General features: G+C 41.6%; 3 protein-coding genes across 4 annotated transcripts; 2 read left to right on the forward strand and 1 right to left on the reverse strand.

Moving 5' to 3' along the window:
- Positions 1 to 176: 176 nt before the first annotated feature.
- Positions 177 to 4,090, reverse strand: LOC127531815 (lipoyltransferase 1, mitochondrial-like). 2 transcript variants are annotated; one of them, XM_051941990.1, is made up of 4 exons: positions 3,782 to 4,090; positions 2,159 to 2,723; positions 1,098 to 1,319; positions 177 to 723 (listed from the first exon to the last, which is right to left on the reverse strand). In XM_051941990.1, the coding sequence occupies exons 2-4, from the start codon at positions 2,679 to 2,681 to the stop codon at positions 341 to 343; spliced, it is 1,128 nt and encodes a 375-aa protein (XP_051797950.1). In that variant the 5' UTR covers positions 2,682 to 2,723; positions 3,782 to 4,090; the 3' UTR covers positions 177 to 340. The 2 variants fall into 2 exon arrangements, with proteins under 2 accessions (XP_051797950.1, XP_051797949.1); XM_051941989.1 differs by having other exon boundaries at positions 3,772 to 4,086.
- Positions 4,091 to 6,981: 2,891 nt separating this feature from the next.
- LOC127531824 (uncharacterized protein C1orf115-like) lies at positions 6,982 to 9,965 on the forward strand. Its single transcript, XM_051942032.1, has 2 exons — positions 6,982 to 7,302; positions 9,682 to 9,965. The coding sequence occupies exons 1-2, from the start codon at positions 7,135 to 7,137 to the stop codon at positions 9,820 to 9,822; spliced, it is 309 nt and encodes a 102-aa protein (XP_051797992.1). The 5' UTR covers positions 6,982 to 7,134; the 3' UTR covers positions 9,823 to 9,965.
- Positions 9,966 to 10,154: 189 nt separating this feature from the next.
- Positions 10,155 to 19,254, forward strand: LOC127531826 (solute carrier family 22 member 13-like). Its single transcript, XM_051942035.1, has 10 exons — positions 10,155 to 10,398; positions 12,014 to 12,111; positions 12,198 to 12,352; positions 13,471 to 13,639; positions 13,735 to 13,837; positions 15,248 to 15,384; positions 15,576 to 15,787; positions 17,175 to 17,283; positions 17,948 to 18,199; positions 18,614 to 19,254. The coding sequence occupies exons 1-10, from the start codon at positions 10,198 to 10,200 to the stop codon at positions 18,696 to 18,698; spliced, it is 1,521 nt and encodes a 506-aa protein (XP_051797995.1). The 5' UTR covers positions 10,155 to 10,197; the 3' UTR covers positions 18,699 to 19,254.
- Positions 19,255 to 23,791: the final 4,537 nt, after the last annotated feature.

The raw sequence follows: 23,791 nt of genomic DNA on the forward strand, positions 1-23,791 counted from the left end.
AAACAAAAATGACATAAAATTACAAAAAAACGAAGAAAAGAAGCAAAAATGAAACTAAAACCACATAAAATTACAGAACAAAAAGATGTAGAAAGAGAGAAAATCAGATTTTGGTTTCTGAAACTTTAAAGTTTTTGTTCCCAGATTCTGTAAAAACTGACAACATTAAAAACAGAAACATTTCAACATTTTATTTCAGAAAATCTCAATAAAACTCAACAAAATGTTCAGTTTACAGAAAACAGTTCTGCTGTTCCTCCTGCAGGGGGCACAGCTGCTCTCTGATTGGCTCTCAGCGCTGCTCTCTGATTGGCTCTCAGCACTGCTCTCTGATTGGCTCTCAGCCCATCACCTGCAGCACTGTGGCACACAGCTCTCTGATAGGTCGGTTCTCTGACCTCAGCAGAGCGGTGACGGCGGCGGCGGCTGCGTTGGGACAGAACTTCTCTCCGACCAGAACGTTCTCCAGTTCTTCGACCAGCTGCTGTGGAACCCAGCCCGGTGGAACCTGGATCCTGCAGCTGGAGATCCGTCCGTCCTTCACCTGCAGCCCGACGGAACCCAGAACCTCATTCAGCTGCAGAGACGTCTCCACCAAGAACTTTGGCGTCTTTCCAAAAGTCCAGTTCCACCCACGAAGCTCCGCCTCCAGATGGCCGACGCCCGGAAACACGGACTCATCGGACGGATCCACAAGAACCGTCGGAGAACCGGAGCAGAACTCTGAGAGAACCAACGGAAATTAAGCAGAACACGAGTTAGAACACAGAGACCAGGAAGAAATAAACTAAACAGGGACGACTAAACAGGGGAACCCAGTGGAACTACAGTAGAACCCGGTAGAACCCAGCAGAACCCAGCAGAACCCAGTAGAATTATGTAGCACCCACTGGAACCCAGTAGAACCCAGTAGAACCCCGGGCAGTAGAACACAATAGAACACAGTGGAACACATTAGAAAGCAGTGGAAGACATTTAAACTACAGTAGAACAGTAGAACAGTAGAACTCAAGAGATATCTGTAGAACTCAGTAGAACTCAATAGAGCTACAGAAGAACACAGCAGAACTAAAGCAGAACTCAGTAGAACATGGTACCTTTGTTGTACTGCTGTGCCATTGCTTCCAGTAGCTCCTCCCACTGCAGAGAGGGGGCGTGGTCTGTCAGGTTGGTGATGGGGGACGGGACGCTGGGTGTTGCGTTGCTATGGATACCGGGACAGGAGGGGCGGAGTACGGCAGAGAGGGAGGAGCGATCGGCTGAGTGGAGCAGAGTGCAGTGATGGTAGGAGGACTGTCTGCTGAGCCTGGAGGCTGTGCCTGGAGACAACAACAACAACGACAATGTAAACAACATAAACAACAACAATGTTAACAGCAACAATGTAAACTATGTAAACAACAATGTAAACAGCATAAGCAATGACAATGTAAACAACAACAACTATGTAAACAACAATGTAAACAATGTAAGCAACAACAACGACAATGTGAACAATGAAGTCAATGTAAACAACAATGGAAGCAACAACATAAGCAACAATGTAAACAATAACAACAATGTAAACAACAATGTCAACAAAAACAACAATGTAAACAGCACCCAAAAATCGTGAACAATGTAAACATGAACACAAACAACATAAACAATAAAGGACCAACAATATAATAAACAAAAACTGCCTGAGTGACAACATAAACAACAAATAACAGGAAACAACACACAAATAACATGAACAATAACAAAAACAACAATTACAAGGAAAACAACACAGACCTATAAAACGGATCTAATTAAAAGAATAACAGAACCCTTCGGACCAGTTCTACTGTAGTTCTACTGAGTTCTACTGTGTTCTATTGAGTTGCACTGTAGTTCTACTGTAGTTCTACTGAGTTCTAATGTGTTCTATTGAGTTACACTGTAGTTCTACTGTAGTTCTACTGAGTTCTAATGTGTTCTATTGAGTTGCACTGTAGTTCTACTGAATTCTAATGTGTACTAACGTGTTCTACTGTTGTTCTACTGACTTCTAATGAGTGCTCCAGTAGTTCTACAAAGTTCTGTTGTAGTTCTACTGTAGTTTTAATGGGTTCCACTGAGTTTTGAGGTCTGGTTTGGTTCAGTCCGGTCTGATCCGGTTCGGTTCTGGTCCTACCTGAGATCTTGTAGCGTCCGTCCAGAACGATGTCGAGTCTTTCGGTGGCTCGTACATCCAGTTCTGGTCTGAGGTTCCTCAGCGCCTCGGTCACCACTTTCAAGTTCCTCTTGCGGTCGTAGGACTTCTTGGAGGTGAAGAATGTGAGGTTCAGGTTCCCGAGGTCGTGGAAAACCGTCCCTCCGCCGCTACGACGCCGCGCCAGAGCGACGCCGGCCTTCCTCATGGCCCTCAGGTCACACTCGGCCCATGGGTTCTGGTGCCGTCCGATGACCACGGCCGGCCGGTTCCTCCACAGCAGCAGGACGCTGCGGTGCTGGAGGTCCACGTTGGCGTCGATCCAGTCCTCCAGGGCCAGGTTCTGGTGGACGTCGGTGGACAGGGACTGGAGAACCAGACCTGGACTGCTGCTGTCCGTGAAGAGGCTGCTGGACCGGGACCGGAACTGGGACCAGGACCAGAACCAGGACCTCTGGTTTCCACCTCTCAAAAGAAAAAATGTCCGTCTGATCTGTGACATCATCGTTGTCTCGTGTCACTTCCTCTCCTCCACATGTCGGAACGTCTGGAATGTCAAAATAAAATACCTTCAGAGGAGCAGCAGCCACCAAAATAAAAGTTTTAAGTTTCCTAAAACATCACAAATATTTAAGATCTGAATTTTAAAAAACTGTAATTACCAACCAGCAGGAAATTAGCTATGACTAGCAAAGAATTCAAGCTAGCTAGCCAGCAAGTGCTACAGCAAGTTAATATAGCTTAACATAAAGTCAGTTAATCAGCTAAGTACGGCTACAATCAGCTAATATTGCATATTGTTGTTAGCATACCATAAGGTCAGGTAGTAACTTAGCTAGCTAGTGCAACAACAAGCTATTATAGCACAATGTTACTAGGTTAACAAAAAGTCAGTTAATCAGCTAAGCAATAACAATAATAATAATAGCTTTATTTCGATAGCACTTTTCATATAAGAAAATGTAGCACAAAGTGCTACACTCAGAGATAAAAACACGCTGCCCAAACTCACAATCATTAGTTACATTTAAAATGAAAACAAATAAAATTAAACAAGTTAAAAACAATAAGATAAAAAAAATGAAATAAAAATACCTAAAGTAGATGAAGTTAAAAATTTAGTTAAAAGTCAGACTAAAAAGGTAGGTCTTAAGTTTGCTTTTAAAAGTATTAATATTACAAGTCACCCTCAGATCTTCAGGCAGGCCATTATTATTATTAGTAGTAGTAGTAGTAGTAGTATTGAAGGGTATAGTAATAAAAAGATGCTTCACCATGTTTTATTTCTGACTTTGGATACTGTAAGTAGCCAATTAAATAGAGCTAAAAGCAAGCTAATAGAGCACAATATTATTTGCTTAGCATAAGGTCAGCTAATTAACTAGCTTGTGCTACACCCAGCTAATATAGCATAATGCTAAGCTAGACAGCCTTAGAGACAATCAATAACAACACATTTTACTGCTAGTTAGCTTCAATGCTCATGTACTAGAAGATGCTAGACACAATTTAATAAAAATTTGAGCTATAGAATAAAAATCATTGATGATGACGTCATAAACTGACGGCACTTACAGGTCAGAGGTCACATTTACCTGAGCTAACCTGCAGTATCAGGAACAGTGAAGCTGTCGTCAGTGACCTGCAGCAGGACAAGTCTCCTCCTGACTTCCTGTGAAGCTGCAAATTAAAACTTGCAGACGTAGACAAACTACCCGCACTGACTGATGTTTACCGACGGAAATAAACAAACAAGCAGCCGGTAAACAAACGTCTGACCGAACACGAGGAGCGGCGGTGAAGGACCGACCTGAACCTGAGACACCGGAGACGCACCGCGCTGATTCCAGTCTGACCCTTCAAAATAAAGGAGGGAACGCCATCTGAAAATAGTTTTAATGGTTGAAGTTTTTTGTTAGATTCTTCTGAAGATTCAGCGACACATTTATAAGTAAATAATGAATAAATGTAAATCTGCAGAGATCCTCAGAGGCCGTTAATCCGTAATCAGTCAGGTTTCTTGTTTTTAGACGTCTTTAACCTGTGCTTTTATAGTGGGAAGTTAGAAACGAGAATTCCTCGTTAAATTTCACAAACTTGACTTCTGGCTGTGACCGTGGTCCGTCACTGGTAAAGATCCGGGCAGTGCTGAGAGCTGCCGCAGAAAGGTTCCACATGCAAGACTCCTCATAGAAATCAGCTACCGGTGGAGAAAATGTGTTTCTGTTGTTATAAAGCAGCAACACACAAAATAATACACACAATGATAACACACAAAATAATACACTCAATGATATACACACAATATAATAAACACAATGATATACACACAAGGCAGTCAGAAGCAACAAGTCACAAAACAAGTCACAAGTTAGGAGAAACAAGTCACAAACCAAGTCACTAGTCAGGAGCAACAAGTCACTAGTCAGTCGGGAGCAACAGGTCCCAAGTCAAGAGCAGCAAGTCACAAACCAAGTCACAAGTCAGGAGCAACAAGTCACAAGTCAGTCAGGAGAAACAAATCACTAGTCAGGAGCAACAAGTCAGAAAACAAGTCACAAGTCAGGAGCAACAAGTCAGAAAACAAGTCACAAGTCAGGAGCAACAAGTCACAAAACAAGTCACAATTCAGGCACAACCAGTCACAAGTTAGTCAGGAGAAACAAGTCACACACCAAGTCACTAGTCAGGACAATAAGTCACAAAGCAAGTCGCAAATCAAAAGAAACAAGTCACAAGTCAGTCAGAAGCAACTAATAACAAAATAAGTCACAAGTCAGGAGCAACAAGTCACAATTCAGTCAGGAACAAGTCATAAGTCAGTGAGGAGCAATCAGTCACAAGTCAGTCAGAAGCAACAAGTGACAAAACAAGTCACAAGTCAGAAGCAACAAGTCACAAGTCAGGAAGAACAAGTTACAACCCAAGTCACTAGTCAGGAGTAACTAGTCACAATTCAAATCACAAGTCAGGAAGAACAAGTCAAAAATCAGGAGCAAGAAGCCTTTGGTTAGGTTCTAATTCAGGAGCAAGAAGTCATAAGTCAGGAAGAACGAGTCACAAGACAAGTCACAAGTCAGGAGCAACAAGTCCAAAGCCAGAAGCAATAAGTCACAATTCAAGACCCAAGTCAGGAACAACAAGTCACAGAACAAGTCACACATCAAGAGCAACAAGTCCCAATCCAAGTCCCAAGTCGAGAACAACAAGTCTCAAACCAAGTCCAAAATTAGGACCAACAAGTTTTTCATAAGGGGATGAATCAGGAAAAACAAGTCCCAAGTCAGGACCAACAAGTGTCAGATTAGGATCAACAAGTTTTTTGTCAGTTCATGAATCAGGAAAAATAAGTCACAAACCAAGTCCCAAGTCAGGAGCAACAAGTCTCAAAGCAAGTCTCAAGTTATGACCAACAAGTCCCAAATCAAATACTAAGTCAGGAGCAACGAGTTCCAAGTCAGGAACAACAAGTCCCAAACCAGGTCCCCAGTTATGACCACCACGTCCCAAGTCAGGACCCACAAGTCCCAATTTAAGCCCCAAGTCAGGACCAACAAGTCTCAGATTAGGATCAACAAGTATTTTGTCAGTTCATGAATCAGGAAAAATAAGTCTCAAACCAAGTCCCAAGTCAAGAGCAACAAGTTCCAAACCAAGTCCCAAGTTAAGACCAACAAGTCCCAAGTATGGACAGACAAGTCCCGAACCAAGTCCCAAGTTAAAACCAACAAGTCCCAAGCCAAGTCCCAAGTCAGGACCAACATGTGTCAGGTTAGTCAACAAGTCCTTCGTCAGGTCATGAATAAAGAAAAACAAGTACAAACATGTATGATCCTGTCCTACATGTACAGGCCCAGACTCAAGGTCTGCTGGAAATATTTAGTCTTGATCCGGTTTGGAGCCTTCAGGGTCTGAAGCTGAGCTGCTCTTAATGAAAGACCCCGACTACAGCCTCCACTTCCTGTCTGACTAGAGCCTCCACATCCTGTTTGACAAGAGCCTCCACGTCCTGTTTGACTAGAGCCTCCACGTCCTGTCTGACTAGAGCCTCCACTTCCTGTCTGACTAAAGCTTCCATGTCCTGTCTGACTAGAGCCTCCACTTCCTCTCTGACTGCTGCTGCATACAACCAGGATCTGGATGTCTTTGGACACCAGGTCAGGGCAAAACAAATCCCAAGTCAGGCCCAGACAAGTCATGGGTCAAACCAAGAAGTACCATTACAGAACCAACAAGTAACAAGTCAGGATGAACAAGTACCAAATCAGAACCAAGAACTATCAAGTCAGGAACAAAGTCAAAAAAGTAAAAAGTAAGGCCCAACAAGACCCAAATCAGAAGCATTAAGACCTGATTCAGGTCTTGAGTCAAGATTAATAGTTTTCAAATCAAGAACAAGTCCCAAGTTAGGACCAACAAGTCTTTGGTCAGGTTCCAAGTCAGGACCAAAAAGTCCCAATTCTAGTGCTAAAAAACTCGTACCAACTAGTCCAGAACCAACAAGCAACAAGTCCAGCAAGCATAAATTCAGGTCCAACAAGTCTCGAGTCAAGACAAGCAAGTACCGAGTCCGAGCTAAGTAGTAAAAGATCAGAAGTGACTCGTTGAACACCAGGTCCTTCAGGTCTCTACATAAACTTCTGATAGTTTTCTGCAGAATTTTTGATCAGTAAAGCATTTATTTTCTCCATTAGTCGAGTCGCTCTGGTGTCGAGTTCATCCGAGTCTCGAGCTGAAAGGAAGAAACAAAAGAGAGCAAAGTTTGTGACTTTTCAGGTTTTTCTGTTGACTCAGTTTGTGTTGATTCTGCAGAACAAACAGAACAAACAGAACAAACGGCAGCAGACATTCTTCTGCTGATCCGTCGCTGCTTCAGGCGTCTCATAAACTCAAAGTCCTCTAAAGTCCTCCAGACTCCTCCTCCTCCCAGCCAAAGGTCCGAAGACAACCAGAAGACAATGGACGCCGACAAGAAGCAGCAGAAAAGCTCCCGGGAAGTTTACTTCAGTGTCCTGCCGGATAAATACGAACCTCTGGAGGAGGACGATGAGGAGGACGAGGAGAGGAAGAGGAGGAAGGAGGAGAAGAAGGAGAGGAGGAAGAAGAAGCACAAGAAGTACAGGAAGGTAAGACCAGAAAACATTGATATTTAACTGGACGATCAATAATCAATACCCTCAATCATCTACAACAGTCTACGGACCAACGAATAACGTTTAAAATCATTGAAAATAATTATTCAGAAAAAGAAGAACAGAAATCATCTAAACGTGACTGGAAAAATTAAAAATAACAAAAAATTAATGAAAATGATCCAAATAAATAACTGAAAACAAGGACAAATATAATTAAATGAAAGTTAATGAAACACTAGGAGTTATTTAGCAAAATAAAAATAAGCAATAAGTAAAATAAATGCTGGTTAAAATCAAATAAAAACACAAATAATAAAAAAAGAAAGTGAAATGCGTAATTAGAAAATGCGTAATCAAATGTAAAATGTGCAAACAGCAAATTAAACGTTGTTGAATTAATAAAGCTAAAAAATAAGTTAATGTTAAAATAGAGCAAATAAAAATAATGAAAACGCTAAATGTCAGAAAAAGCAAAATGAAAATAAGACAGAAATATGAAGGAAATTTGTAATTAAAAATGTGTGAAAAACATACACAGTAAAATGAAAGATTAAATGAAACAATACAATAAACAGCAGCTCAATAAATAAATACATGAAAAAATATTTAGCATTTATTTACCTAAAAACAAATCAAATTTAGTTTAAAGTAAAACGGACACAAGATAACAACAAGATATTAAATGCAATAAAATACAAAAAAACGACTAATTCTCACATTAAAACATTAAAGCAACAAATAAAAAAATGAAGTAAAAGTGATTAAACGTGAAGCAGAAAGAAGATTTAAAGTGAAATAAAGAGAAATTCAGTTTAAAATAAACATTAAACGTGTTTCAGAGGTTAAAGTCTTTGGTTGGATCAGGACATTTAGATTCTTCCTGCTGTTAAAAATTAACCGAGAGTTTAACCTTCGGCTGATGAGATTGAAAACAAACAAACAGAAAAGTTCTGATCGACTCCACAGGAAGAAGATTCCACCAAATTAAAACCTTCAAATAGAAACAAGAAAAACAAGAAAAACAGCAGAAAACATTCAGGAATTTATCTGTGAAATATTACAGCTTTATTCTGAAAATACCACGAATTTATTAGAGAAATGCTGCAACTTTACTTGGAAAATATATATGAATTTATAGCAGCTTTATTCTGAAAAGACTTTCACCGTGTTCCTGCAGGACAACAATTTTATTTTGAAAGTATTCATGACTTTTATTCTGAGAAGATTTACATCTTTTTTCTTGAAATATTGCAACTTTAAGGTAAATTTTTGTGACTTTATTTGTGAAATATCACAACTTTATTTTGAAAACACTGTGACATCATTGGTGAAATAATAATAATAATAATAATAATAATTTTGAAATTTTCATCATGATATAAACATATAATAATTTATTCTGAAAGTATTCATGACTTTTTGCGAACTATCACAACTTTATTGTGAAAATACTGACTTGAAATGATAGAGCACTTTAATTTTGAAGCTTTATTCTGAAATTATTCGTAACTTTATTGGTGAAATAGTTAATGTTATTTTGAAAATATCTATGAAATAAATTGATAACTTTATTCTGAAAGTACTTAATGCTTTATTTGTGAAGTACAACGCCTTTATTTTGGAAATACTGTGACTTCATGAAATTTTACAGCCTTATTTTGAAATATTGGATCTTTATTCTGAAAGTATTTCTGACTTTTTTGAAATGTTGCGACTTTGAACTGAAATTTTGTGACTTTATTTGTGACATATCACAACTTTGTTTTGAAAAACTGTGACATCGTTGGTGAAATAATAATAATAAGAGTCCGAAAATATTCATCACTGTATAAAAATATAATAACTTTATTCTGAGAATATTTGGACTTTATATGTAAAATATAAATTTTATTTTGAAAATACTGTCAGGTTTTGAAGTGTTACAGCTTTATTTTGAATTATTGCAATTTTAGTAGGAAAATATTCTTGACTTCATTCTTGAAGATTAACAATTTTATTCTGAAAAGACTTTTGCTGTGTTCCTTCAATACTAGAACTTTATTCTGAAAATATTTATGATTTTATTCTGAAAATCTGAAAACCTTGAACTGAATTCATCCAGTTAGTCTTTTGTTCTGAAAGTAATCATGCCTTTGTTGGTGTATTACTGCAGTTTTAATCAGTGGGTTGATGGGTTTATTGTGAAAGGGTTCCTGTTTGTTCTTCTTCTGTGGTAGAATGTGAGGAAGGCTCTGGGCTTCAGCTGGAGGTGTTTCCTGTTTTATTGTGAAAGTCTGTTCTTCTTCTATGGTAGAATGTGAGGAAGGCTCTGGGCTTCAGCTGGAGGTGTTTCCTGTTTTATTGTGAAAGTCTGTTTTTCTTCTATGGTAGAATGTGAGGAAGGCTCTGGGCTTCAGCTGGAGGTGTTTCGTGGTCGGTCTCCAGGTGATGGGAACCAGCTTCAACGCATGGTCCATGGCGGTCGTGATTCCCGCGACGACAGAGGAGCGATGGCCCAGAAGGGAAATATGATGGGATGGAAGATGACTTGTGTTTACATCCACTTTGTTTCTTTGTTTACTTACTTTATTCTGCATTTATGCTGAAAGTTTCAAACTGTTTACCTGGTACTTCCTGTTTCTACTGTTCAATAAAATAACAACAGACTGCTTCCATGTTTGAGTCCTTATGTCCTTATATGGTCAGAGAGGCGGGGTCAAACTGTCCCAATATGGTCAGGGGCGGCAGTCCTTAAAAGATTGAAGGGGCAGAGTCAGACCACTCTTTATAAGATAAAGGGGTGGAGTCAAAGCAGTCCTTATAAGGTTAAAGGGGCAGAGTCTGAGGCTCCAGTCTGACAGCAGCTCCTCCAGGACACCAGTTGGACTCTCAGTGCCGGACTCTAAGATGTCTCCTCTGCAGCTGTCCGTCTACTGGCGTCTCGCCCTCATCTTCCTCTTCTCGTCCTTCCTCTTCTTCCTCGACATTCTGTCCGACGCCGTCGCCACTGACACGTGTCTCCACGACAACAGCAGCATCGTGGACCCGGAGAACAACCAATCAGGATCCAGGGACAGATTTCGGAGGACGGAGAGCGGGAACCGAGACGTGAGTCCAGATTACTGCGTTTCCACGGCAACCACTATGTTTATGTACTACAAATACATGTTATACTGGGCTGTAGTGTAATTTTAGATGAGAAGTTACGATCAGAATAAAGTGCTGCAGTCATGCTGAGTCTTTCATCACCTAAATAATAAAACTTAAATAATAAAAATAATCAGCAGCAGTAAAAAAAACACGTGGCTCCAAATAAAAACCTGGCATCAAAATAAAACGTGGCTCCAAATAAAAACCTGGCTTAAAAATAAACGTGGCTCCAAATAAAAACCTGGCTTCAAAATAAACCTGGCTCCAAATAAAAACCTGGCTTCAAAATAAACCTGGCTCCAAATAAAAACCTGGCTTCAAAATAAACCTGGCTCCAAATAAAAACGTGGCTCCAGATAAAAACGTGGCAGCACACTGTTAATGTTTTAGCCAGACGCTGTCAATGAATTCTTTCTGTCAGCTCTGAGTGAAACATTAATGATCCAGTCAACTGTTACATCCACAGGATAGCCATACTGTTACCCTAGCTTAGCATAGACACTGGGAACAGAGGACAACTGTTAGCCTACCTCAGCATGCACACTGGGAACAGAGGATAACTGTTAGCCTAGCTTAGCATAGATACTGGGAACAGAGGACAACTGTTAGCCTAGCTTAGCATGCACACTAGGAACACAGGACAACTGATAGATTAGCTTACCATGCACATGGGGAATAGAGTACAACTGTTAGCCTAGCATAGCATGCACACTGGGAACATAAGCTAACTGTTAGCCTAGATTAGCCTGCACACAGGGAACAGAGGAAAACTGTTAGCCGAGTTTAACATGCACACGAGAAACAGAAACCAACTGTTACTCTAGCTTAGAATACACACTGGGAACAGAGGACAACTGTTAGCCTAGCTTAGCATGCACATTGGCAACAGAGGCCAACTGTTAGCCTAGCTTAGCATAGCATGCACACTGGGAACAGAGGACAACTGTTAGCCTAGCTTAGCATAGACAGTGGCAGGGAGGAACTGTTAACCTAGCTTAGCACAAACATGAACAGCACAGGGAAACTGTTAGCCTAGCTTAGCACAAACACTTGCATCAGAGAGGAACTGGTAGCCTAGCTTTGCATGAATACACAAAAGTAAAGAAAACTTTTAGCCTAGCATAGCACAAACACTAGTAACAGAGGGAAACTGTTAGCCTAGCTTAGCACAAATATTGGAAACAGAGAAAAACTGTTAGCCTAAATTTCCCTCCGGATTAATAAAGTATCCATCTATCTATCTACAAATATTGGCACCAGAGGGAAACTGTTAGCCTAGCTTAGCACAAACACTGGGAGCAGATGGAATCTTTTAGCCTATATAAGCATAAGCACCAGGAGGAGGGGGAAACTGTTAGCCTAGCTTAGCGCAAATACTAGGAGCACAGGGAAACTGTTAGCCTAGCTTAGCACTAGTACTGACTGTGTGTGTGTGTGTGTGTGTGTGTGTGTGTGTGTGTGTGTGTGTGTGTGTGTGTGTCTATATGTTTATTTGTGTGTTTACATATGTGTGTCCATGTGTATAAATGTGTGTGTCTATGTGTCCATGTGTGTGTATAAATGTGTGTGTCAGTCAGTGTGTGGGTGGACAGATGTGTTGTCCTATGGTCAGACTCTCTACATGTCCGGTCTGCTGCTGGGATCTCTGGTGGGCGGAGCCATTTCTGACCGGTATGGCACAAACACAAACATTCAGCATCGCGGTTGTGATGACAGACGCTCACCTGGTTACCATGGTTACAGTGCTCTCTGTGCAGGTACGGCTCCCGTCCGACGCTGCTGGTGTTTGTGTGCTTGCACATCGTGTGCAGCCTCGTGCCTGCCGTCCTTCCTCAGCCACTCGTCTTCCTCGCCGTCCGCTGCCTGGCTGGAGTCTGCAACAGCATCATCAACGTCAGCAGCTTCTGCCTCGGTAACACACAAACACACCTGGAAACACCTGTAGACACACGTGGAAACACATCTGTAAACACCTGCAGACACACGTGGAAACACATCTGTAAACACACCCGTAAACACACCTATACCTGTAAACACATCTGTAAACACACCTGTACCTGTAAACACACCTATACCTGTAGACACATTCAGTTCACCATACAATGACAAAGAAAAGTAGAAGTACATTTCCAGGGATCATTGTTTTCCTCAAACTTGAACTGTGGGGATCTTCTGGAGTTCTTCCCTCTATGGACTGAAATGTTCCCCACCAGTCTGGAGCTGAGCTGTTTGTCTGCTGCAGAGCTGTTTATTGGACTCACATGGCTGATAATCAGATAAAGTCCTGATGAGGGCCGACAGCTTCCAGCGGCGCTCCAACCTCTGACCTGCTCAGTCTGAGGAGGAAGTTAATCACTGGAAATGAGCCGTCAGGTTGGAAGGCAGTCCACTCTGGAGCTCAGCAGTTTAGATTTACTACATTTAGATCCACTAGTTCAGTTAGTTAGTTGTTCTGGTTCACCCTGAGATCTTCACGCTGCTTCTCAAAATGTCTTCAACATCATCACACTCCCTCCTCCATGCTTCACTGTCAGGACCATCCATCCACTGTGGTAGTCCTGGTCAGGTTCTCACCAAACATCTGGACTCCATCTGAGCTGTTTTAGAACCCCAGTACCAAGTTCTGATCAGTGCTACTATGACTCCTCCTAGACCTACTGATTAGTGGTACTATGACTCCTTCTAGACCTCCTGATTAGTGGTACTATGACTCCTTCTAGACCTACTGATTAGTGGTACTATGACTCCTTCTAGACCTCCTGATTAGTGCTACTATGACTCCTCCTAGACCTCCTGATTAGTGCTACTATGACTCCTTCTAGACCTCCTGATTAGTGCTACTATGACTCCTTCTAGACCTCCTGATTAGTGGTACTATGACTCCTTCTAGACCTCCTGATTAGTGGTACTATGACTCCTCCTCGACCTCCTGATTAGTGCTACTATGACTCCTTCTAGACCTCCTGATTAGTGCTACTATGACTCCTTCATGATGTTATTAAATGTTTTTTTAAACTTCCTGTGCCTCAGCGGTGGAGTGGACTCTTCCCTCAGCTCGTGTCTGGCCTTCGGCCTTCCTGCCATTCTGTTTCAGTCTGGGGACGATGGGCGGAGCTCTGCTGGCCTGGCTCAGCCCCACCTGGAAGCAGCTTCACCTGTCGCTGGCCATTCCACAGCTCATCTGCCTGCCACTCTACCTGTAGGCAGCTCACCTGTTCACCTGTCCACCTGTCTGTGTCCTCCAGTCCTCTCTGGGACAATAGAAAGATGACCTGGTGTTCTCTGTCTTTAAAGGTCCATCCCAGAGTCCCCTCGCTGGCTGCTGCTCAGGAGGAGGAAGGACGTTCTGGAGCGTTACCGTAGCAACAGCACCAGAGACCAACGGTGTCTGGACCAGGTGAGCAATCAGAGCCACAGCATCACGTACAAAACGTTCACACAGACAAAGAACTTCCATCAAACAAAGATGAAAACTAGAAAATAAGAAAAATATGACCTGGAGAGTTGACATGAAGCAAACTCTTCATGTCTTTAAAGCTAATCGCTACTTTTAGCTAACCTTTAGGTCACGTTAATCCACTTTTTTCAGCTAATGCTAGTTTTAGCTGTTACCTTAAGCTAACTTGATCTACTTTTAGCTAACCAAAAAATACTTTGAGTATTTATTTAAACTATGATTAAGTACTTAATCCATTGCATTACTTTTCACTAACTTGTACTTTTAACTAATCATTACTTTTAGCTAATCAACATTTTTAGCTAATCATTACTGTTAGCGAGCTCATATGTTTAGCTAGTCATTTACTTTTAGCCAATCATTATTTTTAGCTAGCTCATATTTTTAGCTAATCATTATTTTTAGCTGATCATTACTTTTAGCTAACTGATACTTTTATCTAATCATTACTTTTCGCTAATCGTTATTGTTAGCTAGCTCATAAGTTTAGCTAATCATTTAGTTTTAGCCAATCATTATTTTTAGCTTGCTAATATTTTTAGCTAATCATTACTTATACTCAACCATTACTTTTAGATAATTATTACTTTCAGCTAATTGATACTTTAAGCTAATCATTAGCTAAAAGTAATAATTAGATAAAAGTAATGATTTGCTAAAAGTATGAGCTATCTAAAAGTAATGATTAGCTAAAAATAATGATTAGCTAAATGTACGAGTTAGCTAAAAGTATTGATTAGCTAAAAGTAATGATTGACTAAAAATATAAGTTAGCTAAAAGTAATGGTTGACTAGAGGTAATCATTACTGTTAGCTAGCTCACAAGTTTAGCTAATCATTACTTTTAGCCAACCATGACTTTTAGCTAACTGATACTTTAAGCTAATCATTACTTCTAGTCAACCATTACTTTTAGCGAATGATTACTTTTAGCTAACTCAAACTTTTAGCAAACATTGTCTTTAGTAATCTCTTTCTTTAGGCAAAGCACTACTTTCAGCTAAAATTGACTGTTAATGAACCATTTTTTCTAATATATACTAGCTAACTTTAAGCTACTCATTTAGGCTAACTTTTTATTTTAGCGACGACTGAGTGTTGGCGAACCATTTAATCCATTCTTAGCAAACTAATGTGTTTAGACAAATTCTACTTTTAGCTAATCACTTTAAGCTAACTTTATATTTTAGCTAAGACTGACTGCTAGCGAACCATTTAATCCATTATTTTAGCTAACCCTAATGATTTTTAGCTAACCCTAATTCTACATTTAGCTAACCATTTTAAGCTAACAGTTATTTCTTGCTAAATATTTAATCGATTACTTTTACAAAATGTTTTCATCTGCAGCTGCTCGACTCGGCCTGTTCTGACCTGAAGAAGGCTCAGAAGGAAGAGCCTGTCACAGACCACACCCCCGGTGACATCATCACCCACCTGAGACACCCTACTGTCCTGCTACGGCTAATCATCATGAGCTACCTCAGGCAAATGCAGAACACCAAATGCTAATACTCGTACTGCTAATACAGCTAATACTGCTAATGCTGTCTCTACTGCCATTCTAGTATTTCCAATACTAGAATACTGAGTTTATTTATGAGACACATTTACTCAGGTAAACAAAAATGAGAAAAATAAATGAATAATTTGATTTTCTTGTTGTTCCATCCTCCAGTGTAGCATCGGCGCTAACCTACTATGGGATTTGCATGAACATTGGCTCGTTTGGCGTCGGCATTTACTCTGCCCAGTTTTTCTCCGGCCTATCAGAAGCTCCCTGCCTGCTCATCCCATTGGTTCGCCTGGGACGTCGGCCAATCAGCATGCTCACTCTGTTCCTGAGCGGCGCCGCATGCTTCCTGTCGCTGCTGCTGTCCAGATATAACAGTGAGCCATGGAAGTTTGCTAGCATTAGCAACGAACATGCAAGCATGCTAATTTTTTAATCAATTTTTTAGCATTACCATTTTATACACTTTTAATTGAATCAACAGTCATTCCAAAATATTAATGCTACATTTATATTTATAAAGATTAACATGCTAACATTACCCCATATTAAAGAGAATGCTAGCTCACTAAAACTGTGATATCATGCTAATTATTTTACCACTTTTTAGCATTGGCATGCTCACGTTGCACCATATTAAATAAAATGCTGATTCACTAAAACTGTAATATCATGCTAATTATTTTACCAATTTTTTTTAGCATTAGCATTCTATAAACTTTTAATTGCATCAGCAGTAATGCTAAAAATAATCCTAAGTTTATGTTTACAAAGATTAACATGCTGACATTACACCAAATTAAATAAAATGCTAGATGCTAAAATTGCAGCATCATGCTAATTATTTTACCAAAATAGTCACCAGTTTATACACTCAACAAAAATATAAACACAACACTCTTTTGTTTTTGCTCCCATTTTTTATGAGATGAACTCAAACATCTAAAACTTTTTCCACATACACAATATCACCATTTCTCTCAAATATTGTTCACAAATCTGTCTAAATGTGTGATAGTGAGCACTTCTCCTTTGCTGAGATAATCCATCCCACCTCACAGGTGTGCCATATCAAGATGCTGATTAGACACCATGATTAGTGCACAGGTGTGCCTTAGACTGCCCACAATAAAAGGCCACTCTGAAAGGTACACTTTTGTTTCATTGGGGGGGTCCACTCCTCTTCAACGGCTGTGTGAAGTTGCTGGATATTGGCGGGAACTGGATTTTAGTGTACTAAAATCATTTTAACAAGATAACCAGAAATGCTAAAACAAATTACAAATGTTTTTAAATACTAAAAAAATGCATGCTAACATTATACACATAGTATACTATAAATATTAAAATATTATCTTAAGACAGGTTAATTATTTTACCTATTAGCAGCATTAGCATACACTAAGTACTACACACTATCTGAAGTTAGCATGCTAAACACATTTGTCAATGTTACTGTAATGCCAAAATAATAATCACAAATTATTATTATAGATAATGTTCAAGTATTGGCATGCTAACATCAGACACATATTAATTTATAAATATCAAACTGTTGTCATGTTAAAACAGCATTAGCATGCTAACATTACACCATAAGAAACAAAATATTACCCTGTTAAAACTGTAGCATCAAGATAATTATTTTACCCATTAAAAAAAAACTATTGACATTAGCATATACTAAATTGTCACTATATTCTTTTCATCCTGAACTGTTATTGATTATTGATCAGGTATTGATCATATTTGCTGCTTGTTCAGGTGAGCCGGTGCTGGTGATGAGTTTGGCTCTGATGGGGAAACTCTGCATCCTGGCGACCTCCTCCATCTCCATCCTGTACTGCATCGAACTGTTCCCCACCGTGGTCAGGTACTAAACTACATCAACCAGCTAGTATACTGGTTAGCCTAACTACCAGCTTTAACTGGCAGGTAAACTCGTGTCTATAAAGTGTAACTAGCAGGTTAGCTGGTGTTTAACTAGCATCTTAACTAGTGTTTAACTAGCAGGTAAACTTGTGTCTATGAAGTGTAACTAGCAGGTTAGCTAGTATTTAACTAGCAGGTTAACTAGTGTTTAACTAACAGGTTAACTAGTGTTTAACTAAAAGGTAAACTCATATTTAACTAACAGGTTAACTAGAGTTTAACTAGCAGGTTAACTAGTGTTTAACAGGTTAACTAGAGTTTAACTAACAGGTTAACTAGACTTTAGCTAACAGGTAAACTAATGTTTATCTAGCAGGTTAATTAGTGTTTAACTAACAGGTTAACCAGAGTTTAACTAGCAGATTAACTAGTGTTTAACTAACAGGTTAACTACAGTTTAACTAAAAGGTAAACTAATGTTTAACTAACAGGTTAACTTGACTTTAACTAACAGGTAAACTAATGTTTATCTAGCAGGTTAACTGGAGTTTAACTAACAGGTAAACGAATTTTTAATTAGCAGGTTAATTAGTGTTTAACTAACAGGTTAACCAGAGTTTAACTAGTGGGCTAACCAGTGTGTAACCTCAGTTCCTTCTAACCAGGCAGCGCTGTGTGTCATTGGTCAACTTGTCTTTCCGACTCGGCTCATTGGTCAACACCCTCGTGCCGCCGAGTTCCAATGGAGCGATCTCATTGGCTGCCATGTTGGTGTACAGCGGCGGACCAATCATAGGCAGCGGTCTTTGCCTGATGCTGCCGGAGACGAGTGACATCCCACTACCCGACTCAGTGGAGGACTGCGACCGGCAGCCGAGGCCCCGCCCCCCCGGCCTGGACGCCCACTGGTGGGCGAGGTGAGAACAACGACCGACCAGGATCACATTTTAAACCTACGTTAGTATAGATTCAGGTTTAAGCTAACGGGCAGCTTCTGATATGATTCAGTCGCCTGGAATGCTGCTCATTAAGCCAGAAAGTCACAAATATCAGGAGGGGTTGAATCATTTTACAAGCAACTGTAAATTTGGAAACATATTTGATTTGTTTGGTCGATAAAAACACTCGGGAAGACCAAAATATTGGCCTCAAAGAATCTACCGTCACGTATAACGCTCAGTTTAACCCAGAGATCAGACTGGAACTGGACTGAAAAGCTTCCAGTCACGTTACACTGGTTCAGTCACGCTGAAAGTGGACATAGACTAGTGGACGTTTTTAACATTAATGGCTGCAGAGTGAATCATTGTTGTGTTACGTTGTGTTTTCAGGAAGCTGTGGAGCAGCCGAACCACGAAACCGGAGAATCTCCCTGCAGAGAAGGACACCTTGAAACAACTCACTGGACTGATTTAAGGGAAACGGCTTCGATAATTCCTCCAAATCAGATGAAAATATGTGAGGAAGAACAAAACAAACGAGTTCACGTCATCATTTATGAAAACAGTTTCATGGTTCAGAGACAGCTGTGGAAGAATTATTCATCTACTAGCAAAAAAACGTAATCTACTATGAGCTACAGTGACGTAAAAATATCATAGAACATTTATTTTCCTTAAATAATGGTTTAAGTGACAGTCAGATTTAGCATTTTTATAGATTTAGCTGCTATCCTTTAATTATGTGGAACAACTAAACCACAAACATAACAGATAATAGTTAGCTAAAGCTAGCCATGGCTGCGGTGCTAGCTCGCTAATTCACCAGAGCTTTTATTGCTAAGGCTAATTTCCTTTACAGCACATTATTATTATTGTTATTATTATTATTTTTGTTGTTATTATTATGCAGTAAAACTTCCCAGTTTTTCCACAGAGCTAAAGGAAGCAGGGATTCCATTCAAGATGCTAATGCTAACTAGCTTAGCAGATCTAAAAAAAAAAAAAAAAAATCACAACCTCTTTAACTTTGTGCAGCTTTGTGTCTAAACGTCAAATTCCATGTATTAAATGTGTAAATGAATGTATTAATCATATTGATTTAAATATACAGACCAACAAATATAAATAGCGGCTAATTAGCTGAGCATATTAGCTGCCATCTCAGCTTTTAATCCAAGAGCTCCATAGATTAAAAATATTCTTGTCATGTGTGGGTCAATTTGTTAGAAATTAGGCCAAGAAAATGATGTGAAAATAAAAAATGTGAACTTTTAATGTTTATAAACAAACAGTATTTTTAATAAAAGGTTAAAAATATGGATTTATTTAAATTTCTTTTGTGATTCTGTTGTTTGTTCATTTGTTTGCTTTTTGGTTGTCGTTTTGTTTTGTTTTTATAAATTAATTCAATAAAGATGCACTTAGAAGTGAACTGATGTGTTTTGGTTTGATTTCTGCGGTTACAGCGCCGCCTGCAGGACACAACATGGAACTGCAGCTTCATTCACAGAATTAAAGATAAGATAAGATAGGCTTTATTAATCTCACAAAGGAGAAATTTAACATTACAGGGCTCTTAGAAACAAAAACAAAAAACAGGAGTGCAAAAGTCACGAAAGTGCAAGAACAAGATAATAAATATTGCACATAATAACAACTACACAGTAGTGTTCTACAGTCTGATGGCAGTGGGGATGAAGGACCTGCAGTAGCGCTCCTTCTTGCACTGAGGGTGTCTGAGTCTCGTGCTAAAGGAGCTGCTCAGCTCCACTACAGTCCGGTGCAGTGGGTGGGAGCTGTTGTCCATGATGGATGAGAGCTTGGCCAACATCCTCCTCTCACCCACATCCATCACAGAGTCCAGTGGGCAGCCCAGGACAGAGCTGGCCCTCTTGGTCAGCTTGTTCAGTCTCTTCATGTCCCGCTCTGTGCTGCCCGGGGCCCAGCAGACGACAGCGTAGAGGAAAGCAGAGGCTACCACAGTGTCGTAGAAAGTCCTTAGTAGAGGTCTGCACACTCCGAAGGACCTCAGCCTCCTCAGAAGGTGGAGGCGACTCTGGCCCTTCTTGTACAGAGCATCGGTGTTGTGGGACCAGTCCAGTTTATTGTTGAGGTGAACACCCAGGTACTTGAAACTGTCCACTGTTTCAATGTCCTGCCCCTGGATGTTCACTGGTGGATGTGGGAGTGTCCTTCTCCTGAAGTCGACCACCATCTCCTTTGTCTTACTGGTGTTGAGGCACAGATGGTTGCGCTCACACCAGTCCACAAAGGCCATGATGACCGACCGATACTCCAGCTCGTTCCCCTCGGACACACGGCCCACAATGGCGGAGTCATCAGAGAACTTCTGGAGATGGCAGCTGTCCGTGTTGTAGGTGAAGTCCGAGGTGTAGATGGTGAAGAGGAAGGGTGAGAGGACGGTGCCCTGGGGCGCCCCCGTGCTGCAGACTACCACCTCTGACTCACAGCCGCGCAGCCGCACGTACTGTGGACGGTCAGTGAGGTAGTCAGTGGTCCAGGCAGCGAGATGTCCATCCACTCCCGCGTCCACCAGCTTCCCCCGCAGCAGCGCCGGCCTGATGGTGTTGAAGGCGCTGGAGAAGTCAAAGAACATGACTCTCACAGCGCTGCCGGCGCTCTCCAGGTGAGTGAGCGCTCGCTGCAGCAGGTAGATGACGGCGTCTTCTACCCCCATGTTGGGCCTGTAGGCAAACTGCAGCGGGTCCAGGTCGGAGCTCACCACTGAGCGGAGGTAGTGGAGGAGGAGCCTCTCCATGGTCTTCATGAGGTGGGAGGTGAGGGCGACAGGTCTGCAGTGGGCCAGTTCCTTGGCGTGAGCTGTTTTAGGGACTGGGACCACACAGGAGGTTTTCCACAGGACGGGGACCCGCTCCAGGCTGAGGCTCAGGTTGTAGAGGTGGCAGAGGACCTCACAGAGCTGGTCCGAGCAGGTCCTCAGCAGCCTGGGACTGATGCCGTCTGGTCCAGCAGATTTCCTCTGCTTCAGTCGCCTCAGCTCTCTCCTCACCTGGTCCGGTGTGAAGGAGAGGGGGGAGTGAGGGGGGGAGTGAGGTGGGCTGCAGGGGGTGGGAGTAGTCCGTGAGGGTGAGTTGGGGGCCGGTGAAGGTGTCGCAGGAAGGGGAGGGTCTGCTGGGCTGGGGATGTGTGAAGAGGGGGAGCAGGAAAGGGGGCAGAGGGGGTGGGGGGAGAGTCAAATCTGTTAAAGTAACAGTTCAGCTCGTCCGCCCTGCGCTGGTCTCCATCAGCTGTCCCTCTGGCACTCTGTCCATGTCCAGAAATGTTCTTAAGTCCTCTCCACACGTCCCGCGCGTTGTTCTGAACCAGCTTCTCCTCCAGCCTCTTCCCATAGTCCTTCTTGGCCCTTCTGATCCGCCACTGGAGCTCACGCTGCACTCTCTTCTGCTCCTCTCTGTCCCCTGAGATGAAAGCCCGTTTCTTCTGGTTCAGGAGGGCTTTGAGCTCAGGGGTGACCCAGGGGTGGTTGTTGGAGAAGCACCGTACCGTCCGAGTTGGCACAGTGCTGTCCACGCAGAAGTTGATGTAATCTGTGATGCAATGCGTGAGGCCATCGATGTCGTCTCCATGAGGACTGTAGAGCAGCTCCAGTCTGTGGTCTGGAAACAGTCTCTGAGTCTCTCACTGGCCTCATCTGTCCATGCCTTCACAGTTCTCTTCTGCACAGGTCCTCTTCTCACCTTGGGTGTGTAGTGGGGGAGCAGATGAACCAGGTTGTGGTCCGAGCGGCCCAGTGGGGGGAGGGGGGCAGCGGTGTAGGCGCCTTTCACGTTCACATACAGTAAGTCCAGTGTCTTATCACCCTGTGTGTGACACGTGACATACTGTGTGAAAGTAGGGAGAAAGGCAGAGAGGGAGGCGTGGTTGAAGTCTCCACTGATCAGGACGAGCGCCCGGGGATGGCGGCTCTGGGCTTCGCTCACGGCGCTGTGGAGTCTTTCACACGCTGTCCCTGCATGAGCTGATGGTGGGATGTACACGCAAAACACAATCACGTGCGAGAACTCCCTCGGTAGATAATACGGCCGCAGCGCCACCGTAAGCATCTCCAAGTCCCGCGTGCACAGCTGTTCCTTCACGTTTGCTGGGTTACACCACCGCTCATTCACGTACACAGCCAATCCTCCCCCAGACTTTTTGCCGCTTCCCACCGCGTTCCGGTCCGCGCGCGCGAGTGTAAAACCGTTCAGGGAAACCACAGAGTCCGGTGTATGTCCATTCAGCCACGTCTCCGTGAAACACATGAGGCTACACTCACGATGCTCCTTCAGCCGCGTCAGCGTGGCCAGCTCCTCTACCTTGTTGGTGATGGAGAGGACGTTCCCCATGATGATAGAGGGAAAGGAAGTCCTGCGCTTTCGCCGTCCTCCTCTGCAGCCTCTTCTTTTCCTCCGTATCTCCGCGGGGACATGGGGCCTCTCCGTGTAGAGAAAGGATGAGCTGCGGAGGCCGAGAAGGGTCTCAGTGTGTAGCGTCTTTGTTCCTCAGAGCGGCCGCCGCTGTGCCCAGAGGGCTCACCTGAAGCAAGTCCAAAAAGTGCAAAAAACAGCACAACTCCGAATAAAAGTGTGATAAAAGTGGGTTTCCTATATGCACGATTGCACGAAGCTTCACCCACTTTAAGGAAAAATAGGAAAAAGTGCCTATTTACAATAGAAAAAACGAAAAGAAAAAAGGGTTGAGAGCTCCCGTAACCAGCTGCTGCTCGCACATCTTAGAATTCCATTCATACTTCAAAGTTCAGTGAAATTTAACTGTGAAATAATTCAAACTGATTTCTTTAACATGTATGTGAGTGTTCTGAAAGGTGACTATGAATAAATTTATTTTTATTAGAATTTCAGATTTTTTAAATGACTCAGAAATGTAAAACTATATTTATATCAAAAAATCCAGAGAAATGTCGTAGGAATGTTAATAAAATGTCAACAAAATACTTAAAACCTACAACAGTTCAGCTAAATTTCTTTAAAACATACACTCCCTGTCAGACGTTTTGAGACAGGTTCTAATTTATTTGAATGAGAAAGTGTCTCCAAACTTTTGACAGGGGGTGTACATAAAATTCATGAAAAATTTCCAGAAAATACAATTTGGAAATATAAAAATGAAAATGAAAAATAATTCCTAAATTCCTAATTACAATAAAATACAACAAAAACATTCTAAAAGTACAATCCTAAAACATTTTCACGTGTTTTGTAAACATTTTGTAATTGAGGACAGATTTTTCAGTAAATGTGTTCATCTTTTGTCATTTCTGAACATTCTATGACTTTGGACACATTTCGGATTATTTTGGGCACTATTTCAGACATTTTGGACATTTCTTTGTTCCATTTTTTGCAAGTTTCTGTCTTTTTGGGCAAATTTCACTCATTTTTTAGAAATTCTGCATTATTTTGGACGAGCGTTGACTCATAGAGAAACTGATGTGAATCGACTCAGAATCACTTCTTTGACAAACTGCCTGAAAACAAAGAAAAGTTTTAATAAGTTCGATTTATTCGTGATCCCCACACATCCCCA

The sequence above is a fragment of the Acanthochromis polyacanthus genome, chromosome 22, assembly GCF_021347895.1.
Source record: "Acanthochromis polyacanthus isolate Apoly-LR-REF ecotype Palm Island chromosome 22, KAUST_Apoly_ChrSc, whole genome shotgun sequence".
NCBI lineage: Eukaryota > Metazoa > Chordata > Actinopteri > Pomacentridae > Acanthochromis > Acanthochromis polyacanthus.